The sequence below is a fragment of the Monomorium pharaonis genome, chromosome 6 (genome assembly GCF_013373865.1).
Source record: "Monomorium pharaonis isolate MP-MQ-018 chromosome 6, ASM1337386v2, whole genome shotgun sequence".
Taxonomy (NCBI): Eukaryota; Metazoa; Arthropoda; class Insecta; order Hymenoptera; family Formicidae; genus Monomorium; species Monomorium pharaonis.
This window is the reverse complement of record NC_050472.1, coordinates 23,664,376-23,685,485: the sequence shown is the minus strand read 5'-3', so window position 1 is coordinate 23,685,485 and position 21,110 is coordinate 23,664,376. Positions and strand designations below refer to the sequence as shown.

The following is a 21,110-nucleotide window of genomic DNA, read 5'->3' as shown; positions in this document are numbered from 1 at the left end:
TCCCTGCAGGTATGATAGCGCGGCGTATCGTTCTCTCGTTGAATTCCGAAGCGAAACGGTCGGAGAAAGCCAGAAGACGTACGAACACGCTAATGTTGAAAGACAGAATCTTGGCGTTTCGTCAAGACCCGGAAAGAGACTGGAGGAAGGGGAAAGAGAGAAAGAAGGAGAGAAAGGCAGAAGGATCACGTAAGAGACGGATAGGAAAAGGAAGCTGAAGACAGAGAGACAAAGGTAAGGTTATTAATGGTGGTTGCCGCGAGAACCATAAATTCCGTGTTCATACACTCGATGCGTCCCCATGACGTTTCCAGACTCTCCTTGATTACATCCTCAGACCTGACGTGCCGTTTACGAGGAACGATGAGATAGTAGAACCGGTGAGCAGAGCGCGGACAGAGCAGAGAAACGAGAAAAATGCTCGATGATAAGCCGCCGAAGTGGCGGCGTGTATCCGGTCCGGCGATGCGCGGGTGGTGGCGCGAGACAACGATTAACAAATAGAGCCGCGCTTAATAAATATTCACTAGGGGCAATCTCGGTGGGCAATCGGCACTGCCTGCTGGATGCCCGCCGGGGCGTTCGCTATCGTGAAAATTTGAATAATAATCACGCGCCACACACGCGCGTACAGAGACTGCGCGTATAGCTACGTACGCGCGCCGCCACACACGACCGGCTTAACTGTCTTGCATCAACCATACAGCCGCGTCGTCGCGAGCGACGCGTAATATCTGCCATTTCGATCCACGCTCTTTTGCTCCCCCGGGCCCTAAGTCCAACTCTACCCCTCGCCCCGACCTCTCCTCTCTTTCGCCACGGTCGGCATTCCCCTTACGGAATAAGAGAATCTCATTCCATGTGTTCGATATTTCATGAAAACGTGCTCGGAAGGCCGACTGCTAGGTGGAAAGGAATGGGTTAGAACGGAATGGAGAACACAGGGAACGGAAGACTCGGGGAAAGAGTCGCGACGCGCCTGGCCAAGGGATAGGTATATCGATTGAACATTCGTTCAAATATTTAAAAGCTATTACCACCGATGAGCTATAGTTGTACTGTAGGGAAGGTCGGTCGGTTGTCGTACAGTGTCCATCTCGAAATATCGAGCACACCGATCAGCTTAGATCCAACCTACATTCACGCGTCTATGTCTAATAAATAGCTCGAACAGCTATGAGAAACACGGAGATGCACATGTGCAAATATATGTTTACATTCAAGCGGTGAAATAAAACTACTGGATAGAAACAGTCAATAAAGAGCTCAATGATTTTGTTACTTATTCAAGATTCACTTAATTATCTTTTATAATAAATTTAATCAATATATATAAAGTTAGTTTTTTTTTTCTTATTATTGCTAATTACTACTAAAATCGTCATTGCTATCGTTTCAATTATTCAAAGATAAAATGCTATAATATTATTATACTTTATAGAAAGTTCAAGCGAGGATTCGATTGCGGATAATAAACCCAAGAGGAATGCAGCGTTAATAAATATTTAAAGCAATTTGATACGCTATTTGTGTAACTCACTTAGACAAAATCAATGTTTATAGAATGAGAAGTTTCTCAAAATCGCGATCGTTTGCTAGCGCATGTACATAGTGATTCCGACTGCTATTACGAGAAACAGAGAGAACGCGACGCGGATGGGAAGCGGGTTACGATCGGAGTTGGCGCAATTCAACTCTCATCGGCGTAAAAGAGTAGCACACCGCTGCCGGGAGAGTAACGACCACTCCCGTGGGCGTGAATAACGGAAATTCGCCAGACGAGTTAGAGACGCCTCGAGGATGAAGAGGTGCTTGTTCGATCGCTTTATGGCGTTCACTCTTCCTATCTCCCGTTGCAAGGTCGACTCGGAAACGTGTGAGCGGCACGCCACATAATTGCCGAGGATATTTAATCCCGTCCCGCACTCTCGTGGACACGTTATCTCGTCATAGAATTTCCATCTGATGCTAGTCGATCATATAGTATTTTCAACGCTCTCTCGTTCTAGACATATAGAATCATTTTTTGACTATTTTTTTTCTAACTGCCTCGAATGTATGTGTGTGTATATCCCCTTCCCTCTTCCTCCCCTGAGCTTCGCACGGTTCCAGGGGGAAAAATTTAACAACTCGTTACTGAACGCTGGCTGGGTCAAAGGGTCTCGCGCGGCCGTCTATACGTGTGGCAAGTAATGAAAAATATATCAATGCAGATATCTTTAAGCGCGATGCTTCGTATCGATTAAAAGACGTACATATTTGTCCTACACGATTTTATATTGACATTTATTGAGAAAGAGTATGATGCGAATTCATGAAATATGTTTCGACAAAAAACACTTAATATTGATGTAAATTAATTCAATTTGTTTGTTGAACAAAACTTGTTTTTTTTTTTCTTTTAAAAAGTAATGTAACAAAACTAAAATTTTCGATTTAGACTATCACAGGAGATTGACGGATTACATTAACATAAATATCATGTTAAACGTTTCTCCTAACCGCACGTCTGTCGCACTTATCTGATTAATTTAATAGGATCGTAACAAGGTCGCTTTTCATAAGAGGCTCACTTAACGTAGATTACATCTTTAAAACTTGGAGCTATATCGCAGGCGGCCAGCTGTTCCAACCAACAATTACGAGAAGGTGTGGCGAGTAATGAACGGTAGGCTAAACAAAAAAAGGGGGGAGAAAAACAGTCACGATAAATTTCCAATCGCGAGAAGGTATCGTGAAATTTCGAGCGGTGTGTTTCCCTCAACTCAATGAACATGCATTCGGCGCGGCTCACAGTGTGATTTTCGCCAAGTGTTTAATCGCACCGTCATGGGCTCCGCTCCAGCGGCCTTACAGATAAATAGACGCGTATTGGCGGCGATTGTATCGCGAATACCATAACTGTATATGGTCGCTAACGGTTGGAATGTTGATTAGCGAGGAATGCGTGTCGGTCAAGACGCACGCCTGACAAATCTTTGGTGTGCACACGATTGTGTCTCGTCGAGCATGCATACGCATGATTTCGAGATGGAAAGTATCACTTTAACAACAGTCAGGTCAGTTGGTAGCCGCGCGTGCACGCATGCGAAAGTAAGAGAGAAGTGGGGGGAGAGGGGATTCGTTTGCAACGCCAAAAGACGCAAGTGACGATCGGACCACCATGCTCTGAGAGAGAAACAAGATTTTTTTTATTCCCTTTGCGTTTGCGGTCATTTGCTCACATGTATGCGTGCTCCCTCCCAAAAAAAGGTAACATATGGCTGTATAAAATACAGAATGAGCTCGCTACGGAGACGGCTAGCCGTATAATCGTGTTTTTCATATGTTAATCACCAAAGAACAGTGATGATACAGAAATGTCTCGATTCACAGACCGACAGCTTCGACACAGCATCTACGTAACGCAAAAGCGCAACACAAACGTGATTTTGATTTAGTGATACACGTGGACTTTATAAAATTTTTATTCGTTACTAGGTATAAAATAAATCGCTTTTGAGCATACGTGGTCGAAAATTAGGAAATTTACGAAACGTGAGATGGAATATGTAAAAATTTTGTCGTGATCCAGTTCAGCTGCGCTGTTTTCTGTCGAATGAAGTTACGATGATACGCTGATAATTTGCATGATGCAATTCAAAAGGGGATATTTTACGACGAGAATATTTAAATTTCAAAAATCGAAAAAGTTTGAATTATACCGGCTTTTATTATTATCTTTTACATTGAGATAAAAAGATATTAATGTGAATAATGAAAAATAACCAATTTCTAAATTCTGTATTTTCTTAAATTATCTTTAAATTATGTGTGAGTATATATATATATATATATAATTTAATTTAAAAAAATATAGAATATAAATTTATTAATAGCTTATATCTTATAGTCTTATATAAAAGGAAGAAAGAATTCTCCATGCATTTATCAGGAGTAAATCTCACATTTTTCAAAATAAGCAAAAAATCAGGTAAATTTTGCTTGATTCTCGTGTAAAAAAATTATGTTAAGTGCGAATTCTGCATCGAGAAAAGCAAGGTCGGAGATGAAAAATTTGTCATTTGGTCTGTACCACTGGAGCAACCGCATTAAAATTTTATAAACAGTGCACACGGAAAGTGCACTCGCGCTTATTGGTACATGGTAACGTAAATGAAAGCGAGTATCATTTGGTCCAACCAAAAGTTCATAAATGAATCGGTGCGCATGAGTAATCGTGCGTTCGATGACCCCCCCATGCAAGTCGCAGAAACTTTTCTGCACTTCAATTTTCATAACTTCTCGATCGAATGGTCACGCTATCACGCAAAGAATGTATTACAGTCTATTTAAAGACAATAATACCTGTGTTAAAGTTTTTCTTCGTCACAATATATACATAATATATCAATAAAAAAAAATTTGTATATAATTGTACGTAATTATAATATTGAAAATTATAACGCGATGAAACAGAATTATCGCATATTCGAATTATATAATAAAATTTGAACAAATTCAATTCTTAGCGAAAATTTGTTAACCCTCTCCAATGTTCATTACAATTTCTTCCCGATAATGTATAACATTCAATTTTTATTTCCATGATTAAGCTTTAATATTAAATTTCTGTAAAATTAAATCTCTCTGCACTGGAATATTTTTCAATACATTTTGCTGTAGCGTTACGTATCTTATATTTTTAAAGCGTCGAAATCAAAAGTGCTACGATTGTTCCCTGTATGTAACAACAAACGCAAAATTGTGATAATTAAACTGTTAGTAGTTAAAATGAATTAATTTCGAAAATTCACTTGGAATTTTAGTAAAATAAGAATTATCTATTCGCGTTAAACTTGATATATATATGTCAAACTTAATTTGTAACATAGATTAAATTCTGCAATTAATATTATATCTTAAATAAACCATTATTATTCTCTATCTAATGTATAGAAAATAATACAACTCTTGTATACGCTGACAATAAGAATTCAATAGAAATTCCGATGTCCGTAATCTACAATACAATACTTCGCTGCAATAGTCCTTCGCATCATTGTCACAAACGAAATATTCTATCTGTTATAATATTCGTTGTCAAATACATGTGGTTCGTTTACAGAGCAGTGTTTCTGCGAAATTATGCAGTCCGCGAGAGGAATAAATTAAAGTTTGCAAACTAATTTAAATGGACATCGACGATGTGTAAAAATAAAAACCGCCGCGCGTACTCGTAAATTCACGATGCATTCCAATTGCGGGCTTCAGTTACGTAGCGATTTGCAGTCACTATGAAAAATTTGAGTAAACAAAATTATTTTGTAAAATGTTTCAACAAAACACTTGTCACGACGTTATACCTTCACCACTTGTCGAAAAAAAAGAAAAACCGGAAAAATTGTAATTCTATTTTGATATTAAAAAGATAAATCTGTTGTTATATATACCGCACGCGTATTATATTCGTCTATTTTTCCCTATTTACAAGTTATTATCAGCGCAATATTCACAATAATTTTGCAGAATGCATCTATGTTTTTATACTTCCACTATTATATTAATACTGCATAAAAGCAATGATTTTGTGAATCAGCTGATTAGATCACGATGACAATTTTTAAAATGGTATTACGGTTATTGTAGATATTACAGTCATCCGTATCTTCGTTATTAACTGAAGAAGTCTAGTGAATACTTAAGAAATCATTTATTTAGCAGGTCACAGTTATGCAGTGTCCCTAATATCAATACTTGTTATAAAGCATTTTTAGTTTCGAGCATTTTAAAACTTTTTCAAAATATATGTTAGCGTTGAATTCTCCTCTACTGTTAAAATGTATTTAGATTATTCTTGTATAAATTCTCTTGTGTACTACTTTTAATAATTATTTTTATATACATTTTTATATTATTTTTATACTTATATATCATCTACGTGTCTCTTTCTCTTTCTCTCTCTAATAAATTCTCTTTATAATCCTCTACGTTTATTGTATGTTTATTGTATCCTTCTCATAGTGCTCCATTTTAGTAATACGTCTAAGCCTTACAAAAGCATTTAGAAAATAAGAATCAGCCTCAGGCAGCTAGATATTATAAACATCTTTAATCACGAATGTAACGTTGAACTTATTATTTACGTGATGAAAGCTATACACCGTTTCGAATACAAGTAACTGTCTTCATCGTCTCGTTGTGTGGTTAATTAACAAACGTGGAGGGCATTACCGCACATGTTCTCTGACTCATTAGCAACAAAGCGGGGCTTTAAACTTGTTTTCAGAATGATAAAGCTCCGTGGCTTTGTAACTCTGATAACGAGCATATAACTAATCATTCTCAAAATTGTCATTCGACGCGTTTATTTTTATTCCCAGTGTCCAATTAATTGCGCCTGCATTTATCGTCATGTCGAATTCTGACACAATACATAACGAATCAAAAATTGTCTATAAATTGAATAAAGTCCGAAAGTAAAAATAAATACATTGAAATTGTTATACAAATAATTCGTATTCCTTGAAGTTCTTATTAAAATATTGTGTATATTTTTTTAATTATTAGAAATGCAGAACAACTATAATTGTGTACAAGTCATTCAATTCTTTCATTAAATAAAATATTATAATGCCAATCAAAATTTTTCAATTCATACAAACGTTCTTACCAAGGTTCTTACTTTCATAAATGTCATATTATTCTTTATAAAAACTATATTTCCAAAATTCCAAGAATTAAAAGGGAGTTTTTATATAAACGACTTTACGCGTTTCATATTGTACATCACAAAGAAAAGATTTTAAAAAATTGCTTTAAAAAATATGAATCAGTGTTATATATGTGGGAAATTTAAATTTTTCCGTAAAATTTTCCATCTCGATGTGATTTTTGCATCAAACGTATATAGACGAGATGTTACATATAACTGAATCATATTCGAACTAGGTTTCCTCAAACTCAATGCTAATTAAATCCACAGCTAATTTTACATGTATCAGACAGTGAGAATATTGCCCTCGCTGCATCTTGCGATTCGACCGATCGATCATTTCGTTCCGCTTACATTGCATTGCAGTTGCTCGCATTACCATCGTGCTTTGGAATTACGTGTTTCGAGTACGCAGGACTAGTATCCTTACGGTATATTCAACTCCGCCAACAAAATTATGGGGATCGAAATCTCAGCGGGGCGCCTTAACTGTATTAAGAACGACTTACTTGTTAGGTACGTGGAGATAAATGCAACAAAAACTACACGTTTATTCTTCACTTGCGTATTTTGTATATGTATATCTGAAATCTACTTTGAGAGATCTTGAAATATTTTTCTGTAAGTATGTGTATAATTCATTCAGAAGCACGAGTTATCTGACGAAAGTAAAAAGACGACGTATAGCGAGCAAAATTCCAGACGCTTAAAATTATGAAAATGTTATTAATACGTCTCAATGACATTTTTAGACGAGTGCACCTAAAAGACGTTTGTAAGATATTCTGTGTCCTGATTTTGAACGTGCTGAGATGATTCCTAATCTGTCTATTTTAAATCCATTTTTTCCTGTCTATACTAAAAAAAAAAAATCTCTTTTTAGAAGAATATATCTATATCTTTTTAAGATACCACAAACTCATTTTTTAAACTATACTTAAAGTAAATTAATGCAACGTTATTTCTAAACCTGCCTCTGTCCTGTTCCGCTTCTTTATCAAACTTTAATCACTACAGCATAAAAGAAAAAAAGAAAAATGCGTTTCATATCTTTAAATGCGTTTTTCCTTGTATAATTCTTTTTTTCATCTCTAAAATCTAAAATCTTTCTATATACTTCTTTTTTCCGTATTCGCGCGATTTCCATATATTTACTGTGATTTCATGGAACCTCGCGAGTGTGAAGCTTTCACTGTACTTTCTACTTCGCGGTGAGTTTTCTGGAGAAAATGTATTTCGACTGACGAGTAGCGCCCTTGCATTAGCGGGCATGCCCGTATCTTAATTAAAACAACTGCATGGAAAATGTGTTTCACGCTACATTATAGATGTAACAAGGTCGAAATGCAAAGATACATTTGCAACTTTATGTTGCGCCGACACGTAATAAAGAACACAGCAAACGTATAAACGCCATATCTACATGTACATATAAGTTAGGAGGAAATAATTGTCGCGCGATGTGATGAAAATTGAAATTGTTTGCTCCTCATCAAAATTACACGAAGCGTTGAGGCTTTCGTTAGAAGTTCCCGGGAAATTGGACTCGTAAGAAAAGTGAAAATGTAACGTACGATCGAACCCCGTCTTGTCCGAGGATCGAGGGAGAGGATAAGAACGTGCACGGAGGGAGGATAAAGCATGGCACGCTTGTTCTTATCTCTCGGGCTGGTGGCTAATGCAACGAAATAATGAATCAGGGGATTATCTACGCTCGTAGGGCGTGCCACGTGAGGGCTGCGAGTTTTCAGCATTATCATCGTCTCAGATACCCCACCTCTTCCCCTCCCGCCGCGTTCTCCCTCCTTGTGTCTGGCACACCTGAGTGCCCGTCGGATAATTCACTCGATAATTCGAGTATCATTGTCGTGGTTAATCGCGATAAGTATCGTAATGTATTAAAGACGACGCGCACTCGTCGACGTGGGTAACGTGGGGAAAATGGAAGGGAATTATGCCCGTGACACATTGCCGACATATCACGAAAAGCAGATAGCATTGTCGTTTATGAACTCGCAATTAATTAACAATTTAATTTACTACGTCCACCGCGTAACGTTTTATCTATTTGTGCCAAGAGGCAAGTAGAATACAAAGCTATGGAATATGGAAAAAAAAAATACATTCCTATTTACATATTTTAATTTCTAAAATATGTATCATTTAAGCAGTATTCATTTCGCCACATACAGTAAACAGTTGTATTATTCTCACAAAATACATGTAACATGCAATTTAATTTACATAATAATTCATGTTGTATGCATTAGACTTGTATTATAAACTTGATACTTGTACATAATAATAATAATGAGTATATCACGCGTTTATGTAAAACAAATGATATATTCCAGAGCTTTCACGGTGAACCCATTTTAACCACGTGCGAATTACATGTATACTTCCGTTTCCGAAAATTAAATAGCGACTTTGCGAATTCGTAATTTTAAATGGAGAATCTAACTAATTTTGCTATTTCAAGCCAAACGTAAATGTAGCCAGAAATATTCACATTAGTTTAATAATATTTTTCACTTAATATTAATATTCTATTATAAAAAATATTGTTTCTTTTAGTTTTGCACGCCGAATAACGTATCGACTTTTCTTTTCGTTACTCGGGATTACTCTCAGTACCGGTTTCTATGTTTTTTGAGCCACAATTTTAACCTCGTACTCGACATTCTCGTCGTCGGTATCTACCTGTTACGTGTCACGGAGGCAAAGTAAATAGACTTACCGGTGTGGTGTAGGGTTGGCAGGCCAGCCTGATGCCGTCATGTCTTAGCTTCTCCTGCAGCAGCATCCGCAGTTGCATCCTGGGAATTCTCACGAGCTCGGCCTTGCCCTCCTCGTACTCGTCCGCGAACTTGGTCAGCTCCTGACCTCCGCTGGAGGAGCTGGCGGTGGGCGACGCGCGCTGCGTCTCCTTGTCGCTGGCCGGCCTGTCGGACGACGTCCTCGAGGACTTGGAGCTGACGTTGTCGCAGCCGTTGTCGTTGGTCGTCTCCTCCAGCGTGAAGTACACACTCGCGGCACCCTCCTCGCGCAGAGTCTTAACCGACTGCAGCAGGCGCGCGCGGTGCTTCTGATTGAAGACGCCGATCGCGTCGAGATCCGGATCGCCGATCTGCTTGCAGATCTCAAGGTCGTCGTAGCCGTTGTCGATGAACGACTCCGAGTACTGGCCGAGATGGAGCGACCGCAGCCACTCGACCACGATGTTGCTCGCCATGGTCATCCTGCCTGGCGCGTGCTGTTCACGTGGTTCACGCGCTCTCGCTTCCCCTCACCCCTCGCGAAGCCGTCGTCCGTCCCTTCCCGACTCTCTCTCTCTCTCTCTCTATTTCTCTCTCTCGCGCTGCTTTATTATCCGCTGCACACGTCGTCGACGGCGGCTACTACCATCCCGCGAGGCCGCCCTCCAGACGACGACGTAACGTCCATCGAGGGCATCCAAGTCCGAATTCGTTCGCCAACTGGGAAATCGTCATCGACCTCCTCCTCTCTAGCGCGACATTCTCCTCCCACGATCGGCTGCGGCGTATTAACGAGGCTCGCGACACCCGGGACGTCGACGGGGGAAGAGAGGGAGATAGTTTGCGGCGGTCACGTTTGCCGCTCGTCGTTGACATGTACTACCGCTCGACGGCTCATCGCAGACACGAGGATCGACCTACCGCTTCGTCTTCGCGGCTTCGTCGCGTTCTACCTCGCGGGCTGAGACTTTCCGATGGAAGATTTAGATGGATCGCACACACTCACGCACACACGCGAGTCAATTCTGCTCCGGGGGAGGTTATGTCCCGCGCGCACCTTTCGCTCCTCTTTGCCGACAGGATTTCATTCACGGGCAACGTCGCTACCGTCAATCGCGGTTTTTTCGGCCACGCGCGCGTGACCTCGGAAGGACGAGCGACCTTGGAATTCGGACGGACACCCGGTGAAACTGTGCTCCGCCGCGCACACACTTGCGTTTATTTGCACGCCGCACTTGTCGCGAGCAAAGTGAGACGTACCCGTCCGAGAAGAAGGGGGGAGGGAGGGGGCAGTCTCGCTCGTCGTCCCGCAGACAAGTTCAGGCGGAAGGAAAATCCGCCGTTCGAGTAACGTAGAATCCGACGTAATTCCTCTTCGGTCGTGGAAGACGATCGGGGGAGGGGGATCAACGTTTAGACCTCGGACGACGACGGCCGTCCTCCCGTTGAACAGACGAGAAACTTGGCAACGTCGGCGGAGCGAACCCTCCGGTCGCATTCGCTCGCAACGACTTTGAAACTCGCGCGCCACCGGTCACTTTCGTTGAAGCCGGGCGACCGACCGACCAGACGGACGGACGGACGGACGGACGAACGACGAAACGTTATGCGCACTGACGACGACGCAAACAAAGAGACGACGAAAGTCGGAGCCCGTCGGGGAGAATTGCGGCTTCCCTCGGTTAGCGCGGTAGAACACCTCGTGCAGTCACTCGCGACGGTTATGGTCGACGGTTATTCCACGCGTTCAAGTTTCCCCCTTTTGCGCGGACACAAACAGACACACAGAAATCGCGCGCGATCGAGACGCGAACTGGGAAAAACGATCGTCCGGTCGAACGCGCGATCGTTTAAGATTACCAAGAGGGGTCTCCGTTGGTATCCCTGGGCACGCGCGACTTGTCCGACCGGCGTGCGAAATCGAGTAAACGACAGTGACGATAATGACGATAATGACGATAATGACGACGACTACGACGACCGGGTGAACGCGATGCCCGGTGATCTTCGCGTTGAGCGCGCGTCGTTCATAGTCAGAACGAGGAAGACGTCATCGTCGTGGCTCGACGGGACGCGCGACACACGGTGCACTATCACACAACACTACCGCGACGCGGCACACGGCTCGACTGACACGAGACACTCACCAGAGGGAGCCCCCACCCGTCTACTCTACGAACTGACTTCCCCCACTCCGCCGCCGCCGCCACCGTCGCCGCGCGCCGCCGTCGCCGCGCGCCGCCGTCGCCGCGTCGTCTAGTCTCATTCTCTCCCCACCCGCGGGACTTCTTGATCCCCCCCACCCTTCTTTCGCCCCCCACTCGTTCGGCAAACGCAACGTGCAATTTCAGCTGGCGAGAGCACCGGCGACTACGTCAGGATGCAACAGCCTTCGGGGTGGCTCGGACTCGTCGCGACAGCGAGGTGCAGCGAGGAAATCTTGGCCGCCCGTTCCCGAATCTCCCGGCGAAAATTTGCGAGAATTTCAGAATTTCGCTGAAACTTTGAAGAGCGAGGGAGGACCTCTTCCCTTAAACCCCGAATGAGAGGACTCCGCGCTTCTAAAGATTCTATCTTACTCCTCCGGGATTCCGGGCGCCTAAGCCCACTTGAGACGATCTATAAATCCGCGTCAGATTTCAACATGGAATTTCTGTTTATTTTATACGCAATTTATTTGAATGTGAAATTATTTGAATATATTTAAATGTTAAATACTCATTTGAATATGTATATTCTTGAGATTTTTAAATATCTTCCATGTTACGCACAACATATAAAACTATAAATAGCATGCTATACTTAGTTTAAAGTCTTCATATTCAATAATATTGCTGCAATGCTTGTCAAATATTTGAGACAAATATTTTAATTACTTCTAATACCGTCATGTTAAAAAAAAGAATATAACTATAATATATACTAAAAACATTTTCTATTTTAAAACATATATATTAATTAAATGAGAGCGTAACTGAGCGAGAACATTGCTTCAAAATTTCATTCAAATTCAGAATATCGTACTTTATTAGATTTCGACTTCGACTTTCGCGCACAGAGGATCAAATTAAAGAATAAATTTTAATACAGACAGCGACGAAATCCGCTTATCGCTATTGGTTTTCGTATTAAAATGGCAATGGTTTCTTGAATTCGCGCGACGAAAGACGTGAAAGAGAGAAGTGAAAAAAGTATATGTATACTCTCGCTTCTCTCCGCGTTGCGTGATCGTTCAGAAAACACCGTGGTCACTGAATGGGAGTTAGTATCGATGATTATCTGCGACAATCGTAATCAATTTCTTTGCCGGAACGACGACGTTTATAAATGAACGCCTAACGGCAATGGTACAAGGGCCTGTGACCCATGAGGCCAATAATCTGCACTGCTGCCAGTCAAACGGCCGGCACGTTCAGCTCTCTATGTGCTATTATATCACGCTCGAACGAAACCGGACTGCACCAAGAGGTGAATGCGATAGGAACGGCAATAGTTCGAGGGTCATGTGGATAGCCACTTCTTCCCTTTTTCGAGGCAAGAATCAACCTTTAGAACCTTCAAAGAACAGTTTCCCTCAAAAATAACGATACGTAAGACGACCATATAAGTACAATCAAGTATTGGACGGTAAAAATACATGTAATGTCATTCAATAATTAAAAATTTGTGTAATTAAAAGTAAAAATACAAGTTGAAATTTCTACACTTTCGTTAAATTCAAGTGAAGCATAAACGTAAATTGCGAGTAAAATTTGAGTAAAGTTTTAGTCCAATTTAATTTTGTAATAAGATTTTACTAAATAAGAACATTTGGATTAATTCTTATAGAGAGAATATTCTTATCCTCTCTCTTATATAATGGCAGTCGGATATGTGTGTTCCACTTTTTCCTTGATCCTTTTAATGCTATTTTTACATTTAATTATTGAAATTGATATATGGTAATTTATACCTCTGAAAATCAAAACTATCATTTTTTAGTGATATTTTCTTTCTCTTATTTTTGAGACGGGCAATTTAATGGTGCAAATTAAAATTACATTACATGACACAAAAAATTGAATTTAAATCAAGGAAGCGCGCGGCTTCGCAGTTTTTCGCGACGTAATGTATTATAGATATAACTTCACCTTTTTATTGTACAACGTGATATTTATTATTAAACAACAAGGTCCTTAATCACGTATATCCATTCCATTGAAAATATACGGCATTATATTTTTAATTGTTCTCCGCGTAAAACATCTGCCGCATTCGCTTTTTGAGAAATACGAACACGAAATCGAAGCACTACTCTTGGGAAATCTCTATTAAATGACAATGCTAGTCGTGCGAAGCTTGCGAACGATGATCGCCGATATATGCGTGAGGTCCGAATTAATTGAATGATCGGCATGGACGTACCCGTCCTGGTATGACGGCAAAGCAGGGAGTGACAAGTAGCTCTCAATAACGTGATATGACATCGCGTGTCGTGGACAGGAAGGACCCTTTCAATGCAACCCTCGCTATTTCCTCGCTTTGGTCGAGTAATTTGCTTTCGAAGCAGAGGGATGAGATCGGAAGACGGGTCACCTGTCAATATATTAACTCGTTTCCGCAATACTGCGAATTATTATATGAAACGGCGAAATAAAGCTTCCATCGTTCACGGACTGTTTCAGATGTGCCAAATATTTATAAAACGCACAACAAATTCCAATGGTATCCAGATATTCCTGATTATACTGGATAAATGATATTATCAAAGTCTCTCTAAATTCATTATTGATGTCAAATGGCACGATAGACTCCATTAAAATATTCTGCATCAACAAAATTTCGCGCGATATATTATATGTATAACGTGTGTGAACTCGGATACATTATCACAGATATTTTAATAACTTGTCAGATGGTACGATTACGCGTAGAATATTTCAGAAGGAAATTAAAACACAATTTCTAACAACCAGTACAATGTGTCAGAAAGATGGAAAGAGAAAACAAAAGAAAAAAATTACAAAACTATTTTATTAACATTATTTTAGATGTATTCATTAAAAGTTGCTTGCATGATTTGTATAAATAAATTCGTTTTCAAGCAATATATAAATCAAAACGTTACATTAGTCATTAACAGGTCATTAATTTTACGAATAAGGGGTACGGAAGATTAGCATTCCGACGATTGTCTTCTGAATATGATAAAGCATGCCCTCCCAGAATGGTTACTGCATACAGAGCAGGATAAACGTAGGGTCCTGCCGGATTCTGGTTAGATACTAGGCTTATCTTTAATCGGTGCGTCGACATGACGCCAGCAAGAATTTGCAATTTGCTGATGCATGTATATCGATAAAGGATCGTGAATATTAAATAAATTCTCAAGTTAGGAAACGACAGGAGAAAAGGTCAGAATTATTAACGTCAATTTTTTGTTAAGGTCATAAAGAAAAAATGCAAAGAAAAACGCGTTCTCCACAATTAATTCTTGGTTTATTCGTCGTTTCTAAAAACAAAACGAGAAGCAGTGTATCATCTTGTCGGCGGCACGATATTCTACGACCCTATATAACGATCCGTATAAATTGTAATCGATAATCCTGGCTGGCATTTAATCCTGTGACTTTTATACATATATATTCCGTTTCATTGTTTACGGGGCCAGCGACGGCATGTTTACGGTGTGTTTTACCGTTTCAAAACAACCAATAAAACGGCACTTTACGCTCGCTCCGTCGCCGTATCGCATCGGCGAAGCCATAGCAGCCTACGATGCTGCAACCAGACCTGCGGCTTCGCGTCATCGTTGCATCCGCGCGCAGCCTCCCACCGTCGTCGGTGTGTCTGAGGTCGACGTCGCGATAAAAAGTCACCTGGGGCCGAGACGCTCAAAAATATCGACGTTAACTGCCGATTCGTTTGACTGTGAATCCCGCGGAGGAGAAAAACGCTGTGTCCGATGCTACGAAATGGCGATCGTAAATAGTGGGTTCGCGCCCCCGACATAAAACTCCAAACGAGCCGAGCGAGCTTAAGGCAGACAACCGTTTTTAGAAAGAAAAAATAAAAATAAAAAAAAATGAAAAAACCCAGCAGAACGCACATGGCTTTATAAACGTTGTGCGCATATATCAGTCGCGTTAACTACCGATATAAAATTCAAGGAAAGAAATTCTGACACGAACTTCTCTCCCTCTCCTCTCCATTTTTTTGCGCTGTGTCGTATCCGGGCAGATTGCGATATCGTGAATTAAATAGACGAAGCTCCTCGTATTTCAGGATGATTCATCGCCGCTAGACAAGTCGTTTTCAACCCATGTCATTAACACATTAACGGTACGCGGTACTAACGGTTGCGGGATCGCGGCAACTATTTTTCGGGTCCGTTCTGCTACATTACGCGACTCGCGCTCCGAAACCCGAACGGAAGCGCGATTTATCGCTTCGATATTTCATCCAAAAGAAAAAAAAAAAGATGCATCGCGGCGCCCGCGAGTCCAGCGGTCCCAGGCGGACTCTTGTCGCCTTTCCACGAATACTTTTGTGACGTTTATCGTTCAAGGCTGCACTCGTAAACAACGCGTCACAGACTTCTATGGAGCGTATGTACGTATCTAAGAAGCGCCCTATGAAAAGAGTTTCCGCGCTCTAGAATACATTTAATGATGGATCGTAAAAAAGGCGAGCCGTAAATGATGATAGCGGGACCGTTTCTGCGAGAACGTTACTTTTGCTGCAAATATCTCGGCGGTTCGTAATACGAGACTAATTTCTGTTTTTCCCGGTGCGCGCCTTACGTAGAGCGAGGGGGTGCGAGATGCCTTGGAATCTGCGTAATTAAGCGAGGGTCTCGCGAATAAATTTACATCGTCTGTAAATCCTTCACATTAGATAAATGCTCACAATTAGCTCCGTTCCTGCTGCTGCGCCCTGCGCGCATTTCGGATTCGCGAAGGCTGTGCCGTTTATAGTAATTAAATAATGTTGCAGCTGTTATAATTTCACGCGAGTAGTCCGTTTATTGTCTGCGATCTGCATGTATTAATTATTACTTAAATGATCAAACATGCACGTGTGCTAATGATAAATCTGTTGTAATTAACAAGCTATATAAATTAGGTCATTCAATGATCTCCTAATATAACTATAAAGTTTCTGTGTTTCATTGTTCAAACAAAGTAACTTTTATCTAAAAAACATAAGGTTACATTAAAATTTACAAAAACATTGTTATTATTAGACATTCAATTTTCATATAAAAGAGAATCGGGTCAGTTAACGAGACAAAGAATGAGATCTAAGTTTAAAATAAATTTAATTTTTTTAAACATAAAAATAAAAGTTATTTTTAATTCTTGATGCCTAATATTTTGTGTAAATTTTTAAAATCTCTAGTTCATGCAAACTGCGCGCTACATATTTGTCAATCTTGAAGCACAGCTTAGAGTTGTACAGTTTACATAACTATTGGCAAACTTTACATAAAATTATTATTAAGTATACAGGAACTGCAAGAACAAAAATGAATATTTTATCGTTATATTTTTGTACTTATTTAATCCTTATTAGCTGTCGTAACAAACAAATTAAATAAGTTACTAAGATCAAGTGCATTAGCGATGGTCAATGGTTTAAACCAATATCTATATACATGGTTATTATCTTATTTCTTATTTATACTACTTTGCAAACACTAACGTTATTTCATTATAATTTTTTTTCTATGCGCGCTGTTTATATATCTAAATTTTTTAATTTAAAGAATTAAAGACTGTTAACATATCAGGTTAACATTAATACGCAGGTTTTGCATTCTTATATATAAGTTTATAATATTATTATATAAGATTTCTCTAAACTGAGCTACTTTAGTGGAAAATGGTCAGAGAGAGATTTCAGAAAGGCATCGACGGCGGTTTAACGACATAGTAACTCTCGACATTAATGAACACAGTAACTCTAGATATGTAGAAGGAATGCACTTCATTTCTGGACTGAGTGCATAAATAGAGATGCCATCCATCCCTTTTTCCTCGGAAATGAAAGAAAGAAATAATTAGAAATAATAGAAATAAACAAAAATAAACGTAATAGCCTCCTTATTGGAAAAACGTATTCGTAGTCACTTTCAATTCAAATAAATCACTGACAATGAGTAAAATAAAAATTTAAAAAAAAATATAAAATAATATTAGTTAACATAAACTCGATAATAAATATAATTCCAGACATAATTCTTCTAAATAAAACAAAACTTAATAATAAACAAGTAATAACTTTCAAAAATTATATTAACAGTAGACTACGTTAAATGCAGAAGTCAAATAAAATTCATTCATTCCAAAAATTAAAAAAATGTTTTCATTATTAAAATTAAATAATATACATTTATGTTAAAAGAGTTTGATGCACAAAGGCTAAAGAAAGCAATGCTTTTGCTTAAAGAAAGCCTAAAGAAAGCAATATATCATAATTGTAATCTGGATATAAAAGTAGATTAATATAAAAGAGGAATGTCTTTTAAAATTATACAATATACAAATATTACTTTTCACTATTAAATTTTACAAAGAAAAATTATTATATTTTTAATAACACTTTTTGAAAAATGTCAAATAATTTAGTTTTTAAAAAAGAAAAGTTAGATTCTTCAATTAGATATTCAAAGTATATCTCAAATTTTGGGCCTACAGTAGAAGTACACGAAACTTGTTACTTGATAACTGATGAAGTCAAATATTACTTCAACAACATACTGAAAGCCTTTGATCGGTGTTTTAAAGCAATACAAGTTCTAAATATTGAATATTCATATAAAGCACTTTTGGCCAAGGAAATCATCCAGAAAAGCTAATGGAGAGCAATCGGTTTACATAGTGATAAACTTTGCAAATAATATAAAAATAATATAAGTACTTTCACAATGGAAATATTATAACTAATATCGATATCTATAATAATAATCTGTAAAGTCGTGTAATGTAATTTACAAAAATTGTTTCAAGTAAATGATAACAGTAGTAATATTATTTATTTCAACTAATTATATTTTCGAATCCATAGAGTCCAATAGCACTCAGCTTGTTGCAAAATGAGTTTGTTTTTAGCATGGAACTCTATGAACGAGAGCAATTTATTAATAAGACAAAAGTAAATCACTTACCAAGAAGAATCTTAAAAGTGGTAGTAGCATCACCTTTAATGTATCTTACTGACAAATTGTTTGTCATGCCATAAAACTTCTAATAAAATCCATATTTTATTTGTCAATGAAGGTGATAAATCCTTGTTAGTGCTGCTAAAAAAAATATTATATTACATATTATACAATTCTTTATAAGATATACTAGAAATGATACTCTTAAAATTACTTTACTTCATGAAAAAAAATTGAACTTACAGGGCAGAATGTTCTGATGTGCTATTCATTTTCGATGAACGTTGCTGTCTTTCTAATGAAATTTTTGTATCTTCAAAACTCTTTTCACCAATGTTATTTATATTTGTTTTTTTTTCTTGTATATGCTCAACCGCACTGAGCGACGAAAAACTCTACATGTCGATTAACCGCGTCGGGTCGGTTCTTGACGATGCCTCTCACGGAGAAACTCGCTCTCGACGAGAGGACGCGGGGACGCGACGAGATCGAGCGGTGACGAGGATCGCGGCACGACGCGACGAGCAACTCGGGCGATTTTGGCGCCAATTTCCCACAGTCGAGAGGGGGGAGGGGAAAAGGGCGCGAGGAACGCGATCACTTAACGGCGTCTGGTCGGTTCGACTCGGCATCCCCGGTGATGCCTCTCACGGAGAACTCGCTCTCGATCGACGAGAGGACGCGAGGACGCGTTGAGACTGAGCGGAGACGAGGATCGCGACACAACGCGACGAGCAACTCGGGCGATTTTGGCGCCAATTTCCCACAGTCGAGAGGGCAGAGGGGAAAAGGGCGCGAGGGACGCGATCACTTACTGCGTCGGGTCGGTTCCACATCCCCGGCGATGCCTCTCACGGAGAAACTCGCTCTCGATCGACGAGAGGACGCGAGAAACGCGACAAGATCTCACTTCGCGGCACGAAAAAGACGAGACAATGGCGGCGACGCGACACTTCATGGCATACGCTGGATATCGGACGCTCGCGACGAACTTACGTTGATTCCTCGCGTATCGCCAAGAATAGACGGGAGACGAATCACGACACTGTGTCTCGATGGCGTTTACGCGTGATCCCCGTCGATTACGAACTCGCTTAACGCTGCTTAATGCCAAGCGCTACGCGCCAAAACGCGCGATCTGCGATGCGGAAGAATAACTGCGTTCGGAAACGTATCGATCGGAAACGCGAACGGATCACGACGACTCGACGCGAGCGCGCCCGACCACTGATGACTACGCGTTGGATAGCGTTGGAGTGCATCGGGCGCCACTTACGCGCGATTGTCTCTGACTGCGTTTTACAGAAATACAGAAAAACGTGTTAGTTATTATCGTCGATAATACGACGTAATTTAATTACAGTCGCGAAAACTTGATGCGTTTCGCTTGGGAGAAAATGTTGAAAGGCGCGAGGCCGAGTGGGGTGACGATTAGGTGGCGTCACTTCCACCAATCAGAAACGCCTATAACATTGTACAAGATATAGCTAGGATTACATAGTAACTAATTAAAAAGTTGAAAGTTAATGATAAAGTTAAAAAGTTAATAACTTTTAATTTAACTTAGTTAATTTTACATGAATTAACTTTAACTAGTTATTTTTGAAACGTATAAACTTTAACTTATTAACTTTTTTCCTAAATTAAAAATTTTATCTGAGCGAAAAAAATTATAAAATAAAAATACCTTCCTGTATAAAAACAATATTTTTTGTTATTTTATATGATTATTATTGTAACTTAATTTACAAATAAAATATTATTTAATGGTTGCTACTGTAATTAAGTTAGTAATCTGAATTGAATAAATTATATAGCTTTTAAATTTAATATAAATAAAGCGCTTCTTAAAATTAACTTTTACTTTAACTTGAGTTAAATTAATCTCAACGTAACTTTAACTGAGATAGTAATTTATTTATGTAACTTTTAACTTAACAGAATTAATTTTATAATACATTAACGTTAATATAATTTAATTTAAAAAATATATTAACTTACCCAATCCTGGATATAGCCACATCTACTAAGTGTTGGTATCTCTTAAAAAATGTTGCATTTCCAAAATGTTTTTGCGCTATCTTAGAACAACAAAATAACAACATATTCTAATATACGCATTTTTTTATTTGAACACACCTAATATATTTTTTTATGGACTGAGAGGGGAGCAGCCTGACAAAGGTTCTCACCTCACAAGAGAAAACCAATTTGGAGTGTCAATTAAAAAATAGATTTGTTGCTTTTTTGTTACTCCAAGATAGCATTATAAAATTTCAGGAAAGCAAAATTGTTTTAATAGTACCATTTTGACGAACATTATATACGTATGTGACTTGTATAGCTACGAAAAAAAAGATTTTATTACTCGAATGATTGCGGTCTCAAAATTTTCTGTGGACAATGCTCTTCCGAGATTTACAATGTTCGCTTTTGTTGCTCTATAAGTCGATGTAAATAAACAATTATCTGCCCGTCTGCCGTTATCTATAATACTTTATATGCTAACAGATGG

At 39.2% G+C, this 21,110-nt stretch overlaps 1 protein-coding gene across 7 annotated transcripts in view; it reads right to left on the bottom strand.

The window, feature by feature from the left end:
* The window catches only part of LOC105829567 (sterile alpha motif domain-containing protein 5-like), a 219,147-nt gene extending 209,188 nt beyond the window's left edge, over positions 1 to 9,959 (bottom strand). For all 7 annotated transcript variants that reach the window (XR_004963876.1, XR_004963875.1, XM_036288924.1 and 4 more), the window contains exon 1: positions 9,435 to 9,959. Coding sequence is in view for 5 of the 7 variants with exons in the window: in XM_036288924.1 (XP_036144817.1) it covers positions 9,435 to 9,935 (501 nt within the window). In the remaining 2 variants the exon portion in view is untranslated. The remainder of the gene's footprint in view (positions 1 to 9,434) is intronic.
* Positions 9,960 to 21,110: the final 11,151 nt, after the last annotated feature.